Raw genomic sequence first — 17,904 nt, 5'->3', positions numbered from 1 at the left:
CACACAGCCAGTATACGGTAAAACAAAATAGGCAGTCCAATTCCGGTTCTTAAGCACCATGTCATACTGGGTGTGAACTCAGGTCTTTCTAACTGCAAAATTGGCCGCTGTGGAGAGTGGTCTGTACACCAGAAGGTGGTGGGTTTGAGTCCCAGACAGGGTACATATATCTAGGTTGTGGGTTCAATCCCTGGTCAGGGTGCCTGCAGGAAGCAACCGACTTCTCTCTCTCTCTCTCTCTCTCTCTCTCTCTCTCTCTCTCTCTCTCTCTCTCTCTCTCTCTCTCAAAAGCAATTTTAAAAAACACACCTCACGTACTTCCTACTACCCTATGTTGTGACCTGGAAAAAGTAACTTTCTCTACCACCCATAAATCAATCCACTTCTATTCAGGGCAGTGTTACCTCTAAGGCAGAGGTAAGAGGCGCTCTGGGCAACTCCTGCTGTTCAGCCCCTGCATCCCCGGCCCAGCCCACAATCTCCAGCCGGGGCTGAGCAGCCCAGCTCCCTGGGGCTGGGGCGACCCACGGCCCAAGTCCCAGCCTTCATGCTGATGCCTTCAGACCCAAGAGGCAGCCCCTGGGGTCGAGGCCTGGGAAGACCCGGTGGGTGAGTGTTAGAGATGACATGGGCTCCCGTTGTCGGGTTTCGGGGTCCGCGTGATAGGCCCCTCCATTTCCGGGGGCTGAGTACCGGGCATATTAAAATCTACAGTTTTCAAAGACTGAACTGCAGGCACTGCTGTACGAAACGCTCCCCCACGTTGCCCAGCTTCAACCCCTGGGAACCTGCTCCCCTTCCTCCGCCCCGCACTCAGACGGAGAACGGTTCCTGACTGCACTCGCCAGTCCACACCCGCGGGAGGAGGCCGCACCCGCCCACCCAGACCCGGTCTCCAAGGCTCTCTGGGGCCGGAGGCGGCGGTTGGTTCCCATGGGAACGCCGCAGTTCGCCGCGTCGCGCTTTCGGGCAGGCGGCGGCGCGTTCCAATGACGTCACGGAGCCACTTTCCGGCCCATTGGTAGAGTCGGGCTGGAGTTGTGAGGGTCCGGGGCGCCATGGGGGCCACTGGCGACGCCGAGCAGCCGCGGGGACCCGGCGGGGCAGAGCGGGGCGGCCTGGAGCTGGGAGACGCGGGCGCAGCGGGGCAGCTGGTTCTCACGGTGAGAGTGCTCCCCGGGAGGCCGGGCGGGCCTGGGCTCGGGCCGGCAGGGCCTCGGGTTCCCGGGACCCTAGCCCGCGGGCGAGAGAACGCGGTGGCTGGAGCTGCCGAGGGGGTTGGCGTTTTTCGCTGTCCGACGACCTGGATTCAAATTCTGGTGCCAGCCTCCTCGCTAGGTGACGTGGGCCGGTCCTGTCAAGCCCCTGAGCTCCAGTTTCCTCTTCTGTAAAACGGAGATGATTAGGTTGTTATGGGCATGGGATATAAATGCGGGTAAAACGCCCAGCACATCATCTGCCGCCAGAGTAGGCTCTCGGTAAACACTGATTCCCTTCCTCCAGCCTTTCCTGAAAAGGTGGGGTCGAGACTTTTGAGGCAGGAAACTCTCCCTGAGGTTCTCTTCTCTGGCAGGGCCTTCCAATCATTGCCCTTTCCCCCCACCCCACCCCAAGGTGGGAGAAGTGATGAAAGCGCCTGAGAAGCAGGGCTGTCTAGGTTTAACTTCATACCCCCCTCCACCTTCACCCCAATGTCACAGACTTCAGTGACATCTGCTCCCTTGGTCCCCACAGAACCCTTGGAACATAATGATAAAGCACCGGCAGGTGCAGCGAAGGGGCCGCCGCTCACAGATGACAACCAGGTAAGGCAGGCTCTGGGTGGGACTTACCTCCCAGGCACTGTCTTGGAAGGCAGCTTTGGGGTCCTAGTTGTAGAGAGCTAAGAAGAGATTTTCAGGCAGTAGAAAAAGCACTGGACTAGAAAAGAGGACACTCAGATTCTGTGGCTGTGTGACCTTGAGTAAACCACTTCCCCTTCTGAACTCCTACAAAATGAGGGGAACAGGTAGATTAAACAATGCCTAAGATCACTAGCACTCACTGGCTCTTGTTTGAGGTCTCTAAAAGAGGCAGAGTAGCATGGAGGTTAAAAAAGTGTGTCTAATAGTATCCACAGGGTACTATTACCCTCTGTTAATAATAAATATTATTATTAAATAAATAATAAAAGAGAGCACAAGATGGGCCTTTGAAATGCCGATTATATATATATATATATATATATTTTTTTTTTTTTTTTTTAAATATATCTTTATTGATTTCAGAGAGAGGAAAGGAGAGGGAGAGAGAGATAGAAACATCAATGATGAGAGAGTCATTGATCGAGCCCACAACCTGGGCGTGTGCCCTGACCGGGAATCGAACCCTGATCGCCTGGATCCTAGGTCAACGCTCAATCGCTGAGCCACGCCTGGCCGGGCAAAACGCCGATTATATTTCTTTACCTGGATAGTGATTAAATGGATGTTCACTAACACTATTTGTTAATGTGTATAGACTTTTCTGTGTAAGTATTACACAGCATTTCATAACACTTTTAAAATAATACTCATTTCATAGAGTTATAAGATGAAATAAAGGCATGCATCTATGTAGTTTACAGAGAACCTGGGCACATAGCTAGTTTTCAGTAAAAGCTGTCTGTTATTGTCATTAAAGGATCCTATGTCAATAATTGGCTGGGCAGACTAAGAAACGATGTGTTTGGGACATGTACCCTAACTGTGTCTCTCTCCTGAATGCAGTTTCACAGATCCCGCCATCTCCATGGACCTCCTCCGGGCTGTGCTGCAGCCTAGCATCAATGAGGAGATCCAGACTGTGTTCAACAAATACATGAAGGTGAGAGGAACACAAAGATAAAACATTAACAGGGAGAAAGACTCATGAGCAGTCCTTGTCTGCATCACAGTCTCCCTGGCTCTCTCTAGTACACACAGATGTCTAAAGTTTTCTAATTCTTTTTTTTTTTTTTAAATATATCTTTATTAATTTCAGAGAGAGGAAAGGAGGAGGAGAGAGAGAGATAGAAACATCAATGATGAGAGAGTCACTGATCGGCTGCAGCCCGCAACCCAGGCATGTGCCCTGACCAGGAATCGAACCTCGATCGCCTGGATCCTAGGTTGATGCTCAACTGCTGAGCCACGCCCGGCCGGGCTAAAGTTTTCTAATTCTGAACCCGAGAAGTTTTTTCCCTCTTTATGGGTAATTTGAACACCTCTTTTGCCAAGCTGTTGTGAGGATGAAATGACTTAAGTGTAATGTGCTCAGAACTGTGCTTGGACCATAACTAGTGTTTTTATTATTTGTTTAATAATATCACCATTATTATTATTTAAAATTATTTTCTAGGACTATAAATAAACTTCTACATGGTTCTACCTGAATGTTTCTCGGATGCTTCAAACCCAGCATATTCAGAACTGAACTCTTTGTTTTTCTTCCTAAACCTCCCTCATCTTTTGTTTACTCATTCATTCAAGAAGTATTTACTGAGCATTTACCATAATGAAGGCACTATTCTAGGCACTGGGGATGTAGCAGTGAACAAAACGGACAATGTCCTTGCCCTCTTTTAGCAAATTTGTACTTTGTTATGGAATGCCAGAGAGAAGGGGAAGAGAGTGACTAGTGGGGAACAGGGGTGCTATTTCATAGATCGTCACTGGGAAAGCCGCCTGATAAAAGGACATTTAAGCAGAGATTTGAATAACCTGAGAAAAAAACAAGCTATACAGATACCTGGGAGAGAAACCATGCCAGCTAAGGCAACAAGGCCAGAGGCCCTGAGGCAGGACTGTACTTGGTATATTCAAAGCACCCAAGTGGCCAGTGTGACTGGAGTAGACTGAGCCAGAGGAGAGTAAGAGAGGTGATCAGAGATATAAGAGGGCCCAGCTCATGCAGAACCTTTGAAGGCATGGTAAGCACTTTGGAGGCTTTTTTGTTTTGTTTTTAATCCTCACCCGAGGATATTTTTTCCCATTGCTTCTCAGAGAGAGTGGAAGGGGGGGAGAGAGAAACATCAATGTGAGAGAGACACATCAATTGGTTGCCTCCTGCACACACCCCAACTGGGGCTGGGGATCGAACCTGCAACCGAGGTACGTGCCCTTGACCAGAATCGAACCAAAGACACTCTAACCACTGAGCCAAACTGGCTAGGGCACAACTTTGGGTGTTATTATGAGTAAAAAAAGACTCTTAGAGAGTTTTAAGCAGAGCATGTAATATGAATGTTTTTTTAAAGAGTTACTCTTACTATTGTATAGAGAATAGACTGCCTCCCTAGCCGGTTTGGTTCATTTGTGAGAGTGTTTCTGGGAGATAAATTCCTAGAAATGGAATTCATAGGTAAAAGGGAAAACACCTTTCTCTTGAGAAAATTTGTCTCCAAAAAGATTGTGCCGTTTTGCATTTCTACCACTAGTGTTTGAGAATGCCTGATTCATCACTGGATTTCATTCTCAGGCTCAGAGGTGTAGCTTATGCTCACCCCAATATATTCATTGCCCTGCCTAACTCATAGGCTGGTTCTAAAGTATCCCAAGTTGTTATAATTAGATTTCATTTAGCCATTAGTTGTCATAGAACACCAGTTTTAATTTAGTTTTGGTTTTAAAGTCAAACTCATCTGCTTATTCCATTTAATTTGGCCTGAAGAATTTTCCTCCTAAGCTCATGAGGTCTCTAATTCAGTGCTTTCACACTCTTTTCCTTGGTTGGATGTTAATATCAAAGGCATTTGACCTTGCTAAATATAAAATACAGTGCCCTGGCCCAGAAGCTCAGTTAGTTAGAGCATCGTCCCAATATACCAAGGTTGTGGGCTCAATCCCTGGTAAGGGCACATACAGGAATCAGCCATGAATGTATAAATAAGTGGAAAACAAATCAATGTTTCTCTCTCTCTCTCTAAAAATCAATAAATATATATATTTCTAATTTATATATATAATGAGAGTACAGTCCACATAGTTATCTCGCACAGTAGGAGCATTGGTTGTAGGTTCCAAAATTTTTCTTTCTGCCAGAGGGAACTAATACTTTTTTCTAGAGACATGACTTGAGCTCTCATTATGAATGTGTTCTCAGTGCCTTGGTCTGGGGCCTCACATCATCTAGTCCTCGGCGTTTTCAGGCTTTAGCTCTCCCTCTTACCCAGTGGTAGAACCTTTTGCCTTCTCTTTCCCCAGTCAGTTGGAGCTGCTGGTATCCTGGGGCCCTGGCCAGGTCTCACTTCTCCCATCCCACAGATGATCCTTTGAGATTGGGCAAAGTCAGATTGAACCAGGACTTTCTACATTCTGAATCTTTTTTGACCTGCCCTGGCCTGTTCACTTCAGGCACTGGTATTCCTTTTTTTTTCTACAGAAGTAATACATGTACACTATAAAAACTGAGAGAATGTAGATAAGAAAAAAACAATCATTCATGATATCACTACTGTTACTTAAATATATATTCTTACAGCTCTTTTTTCTCTGCTTTTTGCTATTTTACATAAATAGGCTCATATGATGCCAAACTATTTTATAACTTGCTTCCTTCACTTAGCAGTATATCATGAATACCTTTCACGTCAAAAATATATTTTCTTATATGTCCTTACTGTGATTTTTAATATTTGCATATTCATGGTATGGCTATGCCTTAATTTATTTAAGTTATACTTGGACATTTAGGTTATTCTTTGATTTTGCACTAGCCAAGAATAGTGGGTCCCTCTATGATTATGCTCCTTAAACTAGGATAGAGTGGGGAAATGCGCCTGGGATATGAGTCTAAATCTGTCTGATCTCAAAGCCATGCTCAGAATCATTTTTCCCTTCTGAATGAGGGTATGATAAAAGCTTCTCTTTTATTTATTTCTATTTAACCCATTTGACAAAAATACAAGAGAACAGATCCACTTTTATTTGCTTTTCAATAAGTTTAAATCCTTGAGCATTACACGGATTGTGTCCAACAGCCTTAGCAGGAAGGTTGCTTCAGAATTTAGCACAAACCCATGCCACTGTCCATGAGCATGAGTTCCTTTCCCCAGATGACTCTGGTTTTGTTCATTTTGCCATCAGGAGTCACTGTGTTGTTCTTTTGCCTTGTACACATAAGCACATCTCTTGCCTAGACAGTATTCAGTTTCATCTTGAGTATAAACCTTCAGTTTTAAGAAGAGCTGTGTGCACCCTCTGGTTCCAGAGACCCCGCTTTTAGCCAGCAAAAATGGCCTTGGACCATAGCCTTCCAGAAATATTTGTTGTTTTAGAAGTCTTGTCCCCAACCTTTTGGTGCACAGGACAACACCAACCAGAGCTAAAAGCTTCTCTTTTATATCCAATTTCCTCTTTGTACTTCTCCCTAGTTCTTCCAGAAGGCGGCACTGAATGTGCGAGACAACGTTGGGGAAGAAGTGGATGCAGAGCAGCTGATCCAGGAAGCCTGTCGGAGCTGCCTGGAGCAGGTGAGACCAAATAGGACAAGAGACATAGGCACAGGGCTTAGCCCTTGTGGCTGTGCTACGAAATGTGATCTCATCATCATTGGGGGATGCCAGAGAAGCCACTTACATCCAGATAGGGCTTGGAGGTGTTGCTGTTAGAAGGGGAGAGAAGGTACTGTGATAGATGTTTTCACATCATTTGTTTATTTACATCTCAGAAGAAACCCTGTACAGAAGACATGTTTTAATCCCTAATTTACAGATGAAGAAATTGTGGCTTAGAACAAGCAAGAGTTAGAATAGCTAAGGTCCATCTCACCTCTGCAAGTACTTGTGACTTGATCCTTCAAGGAATCATGGCCCCTTTGGGTATCTTGGCGACTATCACCCTTTCTGTCTCTCTGCCTCTCAGGGTGTGGTCAGGAGGCATGACATCAGGTCTATAAATGGCTGTGTCCCCAAGATAGTGGTGAGCCTGTTTGCATGTATCAGCTGTTGTTATTAATAGAAATTGTCAGCATCACCCAGACTCTGTGCTTGACTATGAAACCATTAGCTGTCAGAGATGGAAATTTCTTCATAAAGCCACAAGGGCTGAGTTGAGTTCAGATCTATAAGGGTAATTATCATAAGATTGGCTGGCTAGCTACTCAGGCACAGCCTCAGAAAAGAGCAAGACCAGGGCGTGGACCTCAGCTCTGAAAAGGCAAAACTCCATCCCGTCAGTGAGAGCTTACTCCACTTCTTGGTGGCATTTGTCACAGTAGATGATGTCATGGTTCTTAGAATGCTCCTCTCTCGGCTCCAGCCTTATTGGCCACACCCCCTCAGTTTCCTGGGCCAGTTCTTCTCCACCTGATCTCTGACCGTTAGTGCACTCCTGAGTTCAGCCCTCAGATCCCTTCTCTTCTGTGGCTCATTCTCGTTCTAGGTGATTTCATCTAGTCCTGGGCTTTGAAGCCTAAAAGTTTAACTGCTGATGATTCCCAAATGTATGTCTCAGCCCTGAGCTACTTCTACTCTTGCCTTTCTCAAATCCATTCTCACAGTGTCCAGACCCATCTTTTTAAAGATGAATCACATTGTCTCATTCTGCTCTTTAAAACATGTTAGTGACTTTATTTTGCAGGCAGAATAAAACCCTTATGCCTTACCATGACCCACAGAGCCCTACGTGGACTGGCTCCTCCCTCTTTAACTTCATCTCATCCCACCTGCTCCTATTGACTATATTCTCACCACACTGGACTCTTTCTGCTTCTCTAGCACACCAACTCAGGGCCTTTGCATTTGCTGTTCTCACTTCCTGACCTGCTCTACCCTTAACTCTTTACATAACTGGCTCCTTTTTTCCTTCAGATTTAGCTTATAATCACCTCATCAGAGAGGCCAACCCTGGCTACTCAATCTAAAGTAGCCCTCATCTCACTTCCTTCCCCAGTTACTCTCTATCACCTCACTTGTTTATTTCCACCATTTATTTCAACTTGCAATTATTAATACTTTATTTGTTGCCTCCCTCCCACCCACCTCTGCTAAAATCTTGTTTTATGAGAGTTGAGGCCTGATCTTGTTCGCTGCTGCATTCCTGGCCCTAGAATAGGACTCTTAATATTAGTACACTAAGTGTTTTTTGAATGAGTGAGTGAGTGAATGAACAAATGAGAACAAATAGCAAACAAACAAGCACAGTTCCTGCTTTCATAGAACTTACATCCTAGTTAGGCGGACAGGTATGAAATAACAAACATGCATTGGGACTCGTGCACTCTTCACTGAAAAGGGACAGCTTTTGGAGGAGAAGATCATGAAGTCATTTTCGGAAGTAGCATATTTGGTACATCCACACATAGACATGGGCAGACCGTTATACAAATCTGGAGCACAAAGGGGAGGCTACAGCTGAGGATTTAAAAAATTACAGAATAATCAGCTTATAGATGTTAATTGAAGCTGTGATCATAGATGAAAGCAGATAGAATATCTAATGAAAGAGGACAGTGAAAAGAACCAGGTCAGGGAGGATGGGCCAGCAAAGAAGGCTAAGAAAGTGGCTGGAGAAATAGGAGAAAAACCAGAGAAGTGTGGCCACAGGAGCCAGCAGAAAAGTGTTTCCAGAAGGAGGCGGTGCTCAGGGCCTCTCAGGTGCTGCTCTGAGATGTCACGAAAAGTGGCTCCTTGTCCTCCACATCTCAGCTCAGGCTCCCTTCTCAGCAAGGCCTTTCCTGACCACCTGCTTCAAAGAGCCCTCCCTCCCGGCTATTCTCTGTCGATTCTGCCCGTGGATTTTTCTCCAGAACATTTATTATTGTCTAAAGTCACATTGTTTACATGTTTATTCGTTTGCTTACTCACATCGCCTACAGATTATAAGTTTCACAAAGTAAAGGCCTTGCTCGTGTTACTCCTGCCACATCCCCAGCACTTACATGCTAGGCACACAGTGTTATTAAACAAAACCGCAGCTTCCTGAGGAGTCTGTAGTCTATCAATGCATTTCGTTAGAAACCACACACAGTATATATTTACATGGGAAAATGAAGACTCTACATTGAAGTGTTAACAGTACTCTGTGGATACTGAGTTGTCCGGTTTGATTTTCTTATTTACATTTTCTAATTTTTCAACAGTGATCATTATTTTTTGTGTGTGTTTTTTAATCCTCACCCATGGGTATTTTTTTCCATTGATTTTTAGAGTGTGGAGGGTGGGGGAGAGAGAAAAATCGACATGAGAGAGAGACATCAATTGGTTGCCTCCCATATGGTCCCCGACTGGGGCCAGGGATCATACCTGCAACTGAGGTTTGTGCCCTTGACTGGGAATCAAACCCGGGACCCTTCGATCTACAGACTGACACTCTACCCACTGAGCCAAACCAGCCAGGACCTCAAGTTGTTGTTTTTTAATGAGTATCTGCTCATGTGCATATCTTGACCGTGAAACACCTTGTCACCCAGTTGGAAGTATGTCTGTAAAAATGAAGGCAGAGAGACTTCCCACCAAAACAGTGACTGTTAACATGGTCTTTTCCTTTCAGGCTAAACTACTGTTCTCAGATGGAGAAAAAGTTATACCCAGATTGTCCCATGAGCTTCCAGGGATAAAGGTCAGAGTCACTGTCCTGGGTTGTTTTTTGTTTTGTTTTATAAATATGTTTTGACTTCAGAGAGAAGAAGGGAGAGGGAGAGAGAGAGAAACATCAATGGTGAGAGAAAATCATCAAGCAACTGCCTCCCTCACTCCCCCTACTGGGGATCGAGCCCGCAACCCTGGGCACGTGCCCTGACAGGGAATCAAATCCTGACCTCCTGGTTCATGGATTGACGCTCAACCACTGAGCACACCAGCTGGGCTGTCCTGGAGTTTTTGAGGGGGAGACTGATCAGACTGGGAGGCAGGTGAACTCTGTGGGCCCCAGGGCATTCCATGTACTACCCATTTGTAGGACCAGGTCCAAATAGCATCATGCTAGGAGGGTTTCTGAGGCCTGGCTCAGGGAAGGGCTGGAGGGTGTGGTCCAGGGGCCCTGTCCTCTGCAATCTCAGGGAACCTGCGGCCCCCAGGCATTGGCCTTTCCTTTTCTGCAGCGTGGTCGGCAGATAGAAGAGGAAGGTGCCCATCGAGGAAGTCCCATTCCCAAAAAGGTAAGCCATTTCCACGTTTTCTGGCTGGGAAAGGGCTTGTAGCTCCAGGGAGGGTGGTGGGCTTCCTCAGTGCACCTGAGGCCTCTCTAGCATAGAGGCCGGAACCCTGGAAACACTCACTCTCTCTTCACTCTCAAGCACCATTTGGTCTCTTTGGAAAAACAGTCTCCACCAGTAACCCTGGACTGGTCAATGGGGTGGGGTGGGGCGGGGCTTCCACAGGGTCAGGCCTCTGACAGTTGTTCTTTGTGGCAGAGGAAGGGACGGCCTCCTGGACACATCCAGTCAAATGACCGGGCAGCCACCGGCATGGTGTGAGTAGGGACCAATAGAGCCGGAGGGAGGAACGGGGGGGAGTGGGCCTGGAGGAAGAGAGACCAGAGTTCTGCTTCTGTAGAAATCAGATCTGTTTGTTTAAGTCACCGTGGAGGAGGGTTACCCAGGTTTGATGGGTAGGAAAAGAAAGCAGTGAGGAGGTGGTTTTATCCTACTTTTGCACCAGAACAGTTCAGCCCAGCTTGATTAAGCGCCAGGCTTTCTTTGTTGTTAGTATATATTGAATATTTATAATGTGCCATAACTAGTCTAAACACCTTACATATATACCATTTAGTCTTTACAGCCACCCTCTAATGAAGGTACAGTTAATTTTGAGATAAGGAAACAGACTCAGAGATTACTTGCCCAAGGTCATACAGCTAATAAGGAGCAAAACTACTCCATTCCCTCTAGCATGGTCATTTTCTAAGATTTTTAAAGCAACAGAATTTTTTTTTCAAACCAAACTTTACATGGAAGCCCAATACATAAAGCAGATGAAGCCTTGCTGGTCTGGTTTAAAGCAATGAGGATGGCTTGGAGCCCTGACTAGGAGATGGGACAGTAGTCATCATCATACCTAGATTTGTGTCCTACCTGAGCAAGTTCATTCCTCACTAACAACAGCAGTTGCTGCTGATACCTCTTGACAGATGAGAACAACTCAGAGAGGTTCTTGGACTGGCTATCAGAGGTAGTCCTAGGATGGCTTCTAGTCCAGTCCTTCGCTCCCTTTGAGCCTCCTCCAGTGTGTTACCAGGAAGAGGCACACCTGGGGCTAAAATGAGAGTATGGGGACTCCCTCCCACCAGCAGCAGCAAGCTTTCTGCCAGTCCTATACCTGAACTTGGAGAATTCACCTTTCTTTTTTCCTTCCAATCAGGTGGAAACCTAAATCCTGTGAACCAATTCGCCGAGAAGGCCCCAAGGTATGATTATGTGAGCGTGGCCATGACCTCTGTCCCGGGGAGACTCGATCAAGGCTCTGAGGCCCACCATGAGGGAAAGAGGCTGCGGGTGCTAAAGGATGTGTGCATGCCATTCCAGAGTCATCTTGCCCCTTCCCCTTCCCCCAACACTGGCCTCCCAGAAGGCTCCCAAGCAGGGGTTGGCATTAGGGATAAAACAAAGAGAAGACTTGAGTCTGCTGAAGGCTTCTTCCTGTAAAAGCTAGTGGTCACCCTAACCAGTGTGGCTCAGTTGGTTGGGCGTCATCCCATGTACCGAGAGGTTGCTGGTTTGATTCCTGGTCAGGGCACATGCCTGGGTTGCCAGCTTGATCCTCAGTAGGGGGCATGCAGGAGGCAGCCCATGAATGTTTCTCCTCCCTTCCTCTCTAAATATCAATAAACTATTAAAAAAAAAAAAAAACAACTAGTGGTCACTAATACTTATGCAGTACTTACATGGATTCTCTCAATCTTTATAACAACCTTAAGAAATAGATTCTGTTACCCTTCTATAGTTGGGGAGCTTCCTTTCCTGCCAACTTCCTGTGGGCAGAAATTATATTTTATTAATCTTATATGCTTAATACACTAGAGTATATACTAAGGCTTAGGAACTTGCTCATAGTCACATACTAGTATGTGGTAGAACCAAGTCTCAAACACAAGATCCGTTGACCACCAGAGTTTGTGCTCTTAACCATTAGCCTCTGTTGCCTCCAGAACAGTTTTTTGCAAGGTCTTTCAGTAGTAGAATCCTTTCTTTGAGTAAAATCGTATATGGAAGCCCAGTAAGGTAGATAAAAGTTCCATTGTGCCAGTTGAGGCTGTGTCCAGTATAAGTGGTCCACCTCTTGTCATACTGGCCCTCTGCTTTCACACAGTGACCACACCCTCCTTCTAAAACTCTACTCCTTTAAAGTGGATGGTCCTGCATTCTCCTGAGTCTTTCTGGTCACTCTGTTCCTCTCCAAACATCTCTTCTCTTTTTTGTGAGTTCTTCAGTGATCCATATAAATGGGTCTTCCCCAGAATTCTCTCCTTGGTCCACTGCTCCATCTAGTTTCTCTCTGGATGATCTAAATCATTCACTCTTATGGTTTCAGGGACCAATGTGTGCTAAAGTTGCCATACCTCTTGGTTTGTACCACACTCCCTGTCTAGTTTAAAACTTGTATATCCCTGCCTGAACTTTCTGTAACATTTGAAACTCAGATATCCAGAATGGAAAACAGAATCTTTCCTCAGGTCTTCTTTTAAGGTCTCTACTTTAGCTGTCTTTGCCTTTTTCCTACCTCTCCTTGCATCCAGTTAAGTCCTGGATGCTTCCACCTCCTAAATATATCACATTGCTATTCCCTCCTCTTCATCCTTACTGCTATCCTAGCTCAAGCCCTCATCTTATTTCAAAACAATTATGTTACAACAACCTATAAATTGCACCCTCTGCCTATAGTCTGCCACTTCAAATCCATTACCCACATTGCAGAAGAGTGAGCTACCTTTAAAGCAAATCTGGCCTGGCCAGGTGTAGCTCAGCAGTTGAGCATCGATCTACAATCCTGGAGATCGAGGTTCGATTCCTGGTCAGGGCACATGACTAGGTTGCCAGCTCAGTCCCCAGTGAGGGGTGTGCAGGAGGCAGCCGATCAGTGACTCCCATCATTGATATTTCTATCTCTCTCTCTCTCTCCCTCCCTCTCTCTGAAATCAATAAAGATATATTTAAAAAATAAAGTAAATCTTACTCCCCTGTGTAGAGGCCCTCAGTGACTCCCCATAGCCTCCAGAATGAGCAAAATACACTAGGTCCTCCAGCCTCTCTCTGCTTCTCTCTCCAGCCTCATTAATTGCCACACCCTAATTTGTGCTCTATCTCAGCAATACAGAATTGCTGCAGTCTCTCCAGCATGCCAAAGCAGCTTTCACCTGCCTTTGTTCATGCTGCCCCTTCTTCCTCCCCTCTACCCTATCTTGCACTCACCCCTTCAGAATCAACTTGGGAATTATCCCTTTAAGGAAGCCTTCTTGTTAACCCTCCCCTTTGGCACCCCTCACTCTCTGCACCCGCCTGTATCATTGTCCATCTTGTGATGGTATAATTATTTGTATGCATAAGTCTATGGCCCCCTGAAGAACAGAGACTATCTTCCTCATCTCTTTATCCCCAGTGTCTAGCACAGGGCCTAGCATATTGTAAATATTCAGTTTCTTAAATTACCTGTTTTGAATAATGGACAGGAGTGGGGAGGGGGAGGAGTGTTTCTTTACTGCTCATCAGATAAACCTCACTTTCACTAGCTTGCCTCTTTTTTGCATAGTGGGACCCAGCTCGGCTGAATGAATCCACCACCTTTGTGTTAGGATCTCGAGCTAACAAGTAAGTCAAGAGCTTTGGCACTGAGGGAAGGGTCCACCCCTAGGACTACAATTGCTGTAATCCTTACCACTTGTCTGTTACTTTTCAGAGCCCTGGGGATGGGGGGCACCAGAGGGAGAATCTACATCAAGCACCCACACCTCTTTAAGGTAGGTGAGTGCTGGGGGTTAGGCAGGCCATTGCAGGAGAATATATGACATTGAGAACTCTACATGGCACAGAGAAGCTTGGGATAAACCCTGATCTGGGAGTTAGGACATCGGGGTTCTAGTTGCCCTTCTCTTTGCCCTTGACCTTTACCTTTTGTAATTTACACACCACCTCTGTGCCTCAATAATAATAGCTACTTATCTTGTGTGTTTATAGTGTACCAAACATGGTTTTAGGTGCTACACTTACATTATCTCATAGAACTGTCCTTTAAGATAGGTATGATTGAGAAAGGCTAAGTGACTTGCTCATAGTTACTCAGCTAGTAATTAGTGAGTCAGGATTCAAATTCGGATCTGTCCTCAGCAAACCCTGAGCTCTTAACCACTACCTTATTCAGTTGTCTGTAAAGAAATTGGAGCAAGGCAGTAGTTCTGACCCCAAAGAGGGGACTCCTCTCCTGAGAGCAGCTGTGCTTGATCTCCACTGTTTGAGAAAACAATGGATGGGTGGGAGTCATGAATTCATTCACCTTCTTAAATGAATTTGTATTTTATCAGTCACAAAAGCACCTAAACATATTAAGAAAAAAAACTGTGCATGTATATGCAAGATAGGTTTTTTTAGGGGTGTTGCACCTATTCATAAGACTTGGTGCCCTTTGCCAGAACTGCATATTCCCTCTGAGGTCCCAGAATCATAGACTCTGTATGCTATATTCTGTGCACATTCAAGTTCTTCGAAGGGCAGACCTGCTTCCTCTACTTTTTCAGGTTTATATTTGGGGATTCCCAACACCTAGACAATTTGCCTACTGGCTACTTCTTTATATTTTCCTCTCTTAGTGTCTTCACTCCTACTGTTCCCTTTACCTGGATAACCTTCCTCCCCAGCTGTTATCTCTGCCTGACTATTCTTTAAGATCCACATCCTCCAAGACCTTGTTTGCATCATCCCCCAAGTGGATATGCTCTTGGACCTGCTTTGAATTCCTGTGACACAATGGTTAAGAGTATGGTTTCAGTCCTGATTCTGTTACTTAGTAGCTGTGTGACCTTGGGCAAGGGGCTCCACATTTCTGATCCTTTTTGTCATCTATAAAATGGGAATGATACAGACCAACTCCTAGGGTTGGTAGAATTAAGAGAGTGCAGCCTGGTCTGCGTGACTCAATGGTTGAGTGTCAAACCATGAGCCAAGAAGAGGTCACTGGTTCAATTCCTGGTTAGGGCACCTGCCAGGATTTTGGGCTCGATCCCCAGTAGGGGGCATGCAAGAGGCAGCCGATAGATGTTCCTCCCATCGATGTTTCTCTCTATCCCTCTCCCTTCCTCTTGCTCCAAAATCAATGAAAACATTTTAAAAAGAGAGTGCAGTAAAGCACCCAACACGATGCCTGGCATGTAGCAAAGGCTCAATAAACATTAATTATTATTACCCAATTCTTAGACCCACCAAGCTAATGTCTCCCCTGTGACTTCATCCCTCACAGTACGCAGCTGATCCCCAGGACAAGCACTGGCTGGCCGAGCAACATCACATGCGAGCAACAGGGGGGAAGATGGTAAGCAGTGTTCCCTCGTGCTGCTGCCAAAGCCCCAGCCATCCCAGGAGCCAGGGCTCTGGCTATTGGTGGCAGCTTACCTCTAAATCTGAGAGACTCTCAAAGCCTGATGGATGTAGAAGGGGAGGCTTCTAAGGGCAGAGAGGGTCCATTCTTCAAGCTGAACAGCAGGCTGTAATCCCTGGATTCCCTTTTCTGTCCATAGGTCTCCCACACAGCACCCCACCACCACCTCCCCACCTCATCCCTTATATTTAGATTTTATTTGCTGCGCAAAAGAACAGCAGATACAAGACACACTTACTACTTATCCCTCATGCCCATTGACAGATTTCACTCATCGATCACTACACTCTGCACCAGACACCGTTTTCTCAACACAGTGCTCCTAGCAGCACCCCTTGTCAATATGGGTAAAACTTGTTTGCCACACCTGGCAGTCCCTTACAGAATCCCCTTAAGTTTTCAGCTCACATCAAGCCACAACCTTAGGAGAATCATTGTTGCATGAGTTCTAAAAACCACCATGGAGAGCGCTTTATCTATCACATGCAGTGTTCCCCACCCAAGGACTCACTTAGTCCCTCTGCTGGGGCTGCTCCTGTTAGAATCTAATGGCCTTGTAAACCAGTATACCATTTCCTTTCTGGCACTGGAAGCTATCTTTTATTTCGTACTCTATTTATACCTATACCCTGTTTTAAAAAAGATTCCAGGGAGCTTACCATTGTTACACAAATTGCAACATGATAGGCCAGCGTGGCTCAGCAGTTGAGCATTGGCCTATGATCCAGAAGATTGCAGTTTGATTCCCGGTCAGGGCACATGCCCGGGTTGCAGGCTCGATCCCCAGTGGGGGGCGTGCAGGAGGCAGCCAATCAATGACTTTCTCATCATTGATGTTTCTATCTCTCTCTCCCTCTTCTCTCTGAAATCAATAAAGATTTTTTTTTTTAAATTAAACATAACAATAAGAAATAGCAGGGAGAAACACAGGACCTGAATTAGGCCATGAGCAAGACTAGTTTTTTAAAAAAAATTTTTTTAATTGCTAACCTGGGAGACCAGTGCACTTCTGGGTTTTCAGAAATTCAGCTCTAGCCCCCTCTCAAGAACACCCGATCTGTTACTAAGTTCACAGCACTGTTAAGATGAAGACAGTCAATCAAGGGACACACAATTAATTATTCCCGACCCTAAGACTAGAAAGACATGTCTCCTACAGAAGACTCTCATGTGATGAACATCCTTTGTATGGAAAGCTCACAAGAGGGCTGGCTCTCACCCACTACAGCCCATGGCATAGTGCCAGCAGCTTTACAGGCCCCAGGACAATATAGCCCAGTTACTAAACAGTTTTCCCTTCTGCCACAAAGTTCAAAACCAAATAATCTTGGTTTCTAGGGTTAATATAGCTTCCTCCAATTTCCTGTTTCCATGTATATTTTGTTAGCTCTTTTGCCATTTTGTTATTAAGCACCTCAGGGCCCTTTTTTAAAAGAGGACCCTGGTTATAAATAGTTACCAGTCTCTACCCTCCCCCCCCCCCATCGACAAAGTTTCTGTTTGATTGAGTGAAAGTTTCTCTCAAGGAACTGTTCCCCAGACAGTCTCTCCCTATTTACTCACCCCTACTAAATTATAAACTGTCCCCTCCCTTACAGCCCTCACATTAAGCAAAGTGTGTTGAGTTATGAACCAGAATTGATGATTACTCTCCTTTGCTCCTGCCCCAGGCCTACCTCCTCATTGAGGAGGACATCCGGGACCTTGCTGCCAGCGATGATTATAGGTAAATCCAGTAGATCTGTACCCTACCCTCCCCCTCTGCCTTATAGTAGCCCCAGGATGAACCTGGGCCAACATCCTGTCTTCAACATTTTTCCTTAATGTCTCTGCCAGAGGATGCCTGGACCTGAAGTTAGATGAGCTGAAATCCTTTGTCCTACCCTCCTGGATAGTTGAGAAGATGCGAAAGTACATGGAGACGCAACGGACAGAGAATGAGCATCGAGCTGTTGAAGCACCTGCACAGACCTGAAGCCAGGTGGCCTGGCTACACTTGGCAGCCTTCCTTCAAGACCCTCTTTCCCCCATGGCTGAGGCCACTGCTGAGACTGCTCCCAGATGGATGATAGCGGCATTAAGCTGTGCCTGGGCTAGTTTGTAGTGACTCACTACAGAGCACCCCCAGATTGGCATGTAGTTCTATATTTGTAAAGTTGTTAGGATAAGAAACAGTTTGTAATAAACACAGATGGTGGGCCTGCTGTGTGTTCTGCCTTGTGGAGGCTGACAAAACATCAAGGGCTCTAGAAGTGGGTGGAGGATAAGAGGACCAGGTACCCCGCTTCATCCCAGGTTAGACCCAAGAAGGTCCTGCTGCCCCATGCACACACATCATGCTTTATGAGATGAAGCTGGGAACACCTCTCTCACCTGTGTCCCAC

At 45.9% G+C, this 17,904-nt stretch overlaps 1 protein-coding gene and 1 pseudogene across 4 annotated transcripts; one reads left to right on the top strand and one right to left on the bottom strand.

Moving 5' to 3' along the window:
• Window positions 1-991: 991 nt before the first annotated feature.
• DNTTIP1 (deoxynucleotidyltransferase terminal interacting protein 1) lies at window positions 992-17,719 on the top strand. 3 transcript variants are annotated; one of them, XM_081148637.1, is made up of 13 exons: window positions 992-1,163; window positions 1,735-1,805; window positions 2,748-2,844; window positions 6,371-6,469; window positions 9,489-9,557; window positions 10,039-10,095; window positions 10,351-10,409; window positions 11,297-11,342; window positions 13,682-13,740; window positions 13,829-13,889; window positions 15,383-15,454; window positions 17,191-17,246; window positions 17,357-17,719. In XM_081148637.1, exons 1-13 carry the CDS (start codon window positions 1,059-1,061, stop codon window positions 17,493-17,495), a joined length of 990 nt encoding a protein of 329 aa, XP_081004763.1. In that variant the 5' UTR covers window positions 992-1,058; the 3' UTR covers window positions 17,496-17,719. The 3 variants fall into 3 exon arrangements, with proteins under 3 accessions (XP_081004763.1, XP_081004762.1, XP_081004764.1); XM_081148636.1 differs by having other exon boundaries at window positions 10,015-10,095; XM_081148638.1 differs by lacking the exon at window positions 1,735-1,805 and having other exon boundaries at window positions 1,013-1,163; window positions 10,015-10,095.
• On the bottom strand, window positions 5,921-6,251 carry LOC308562792 (large ribosomal subunit protein eL33 pseudogene; annotated as a pseudogene). Its single transcript has one exon. The product of its transcript is annotated as a large ribosomal subunit protein eL33 pseudogene (transcript).
• Window positions 17,720-17,904: the final 185 nt, after the last annotated feature.

Source organism: Miniopterus schreibersii (assembly GCF_964146895.1).
Source record: "Miniopterus schreibersii genome assembly, chromosome: 10".
NCBI classification, from domain to species: Eukaryota; Metazoa; Chordata; class Mammalia; order Chiroptera; family Miniopteridae; genus Miniopterus; species Miniopterus schreibersii.
Note: the sequence above shows the minus strand (reverse complement) of the source record. Positions and strands in the feature narration are given on the sequence as shown.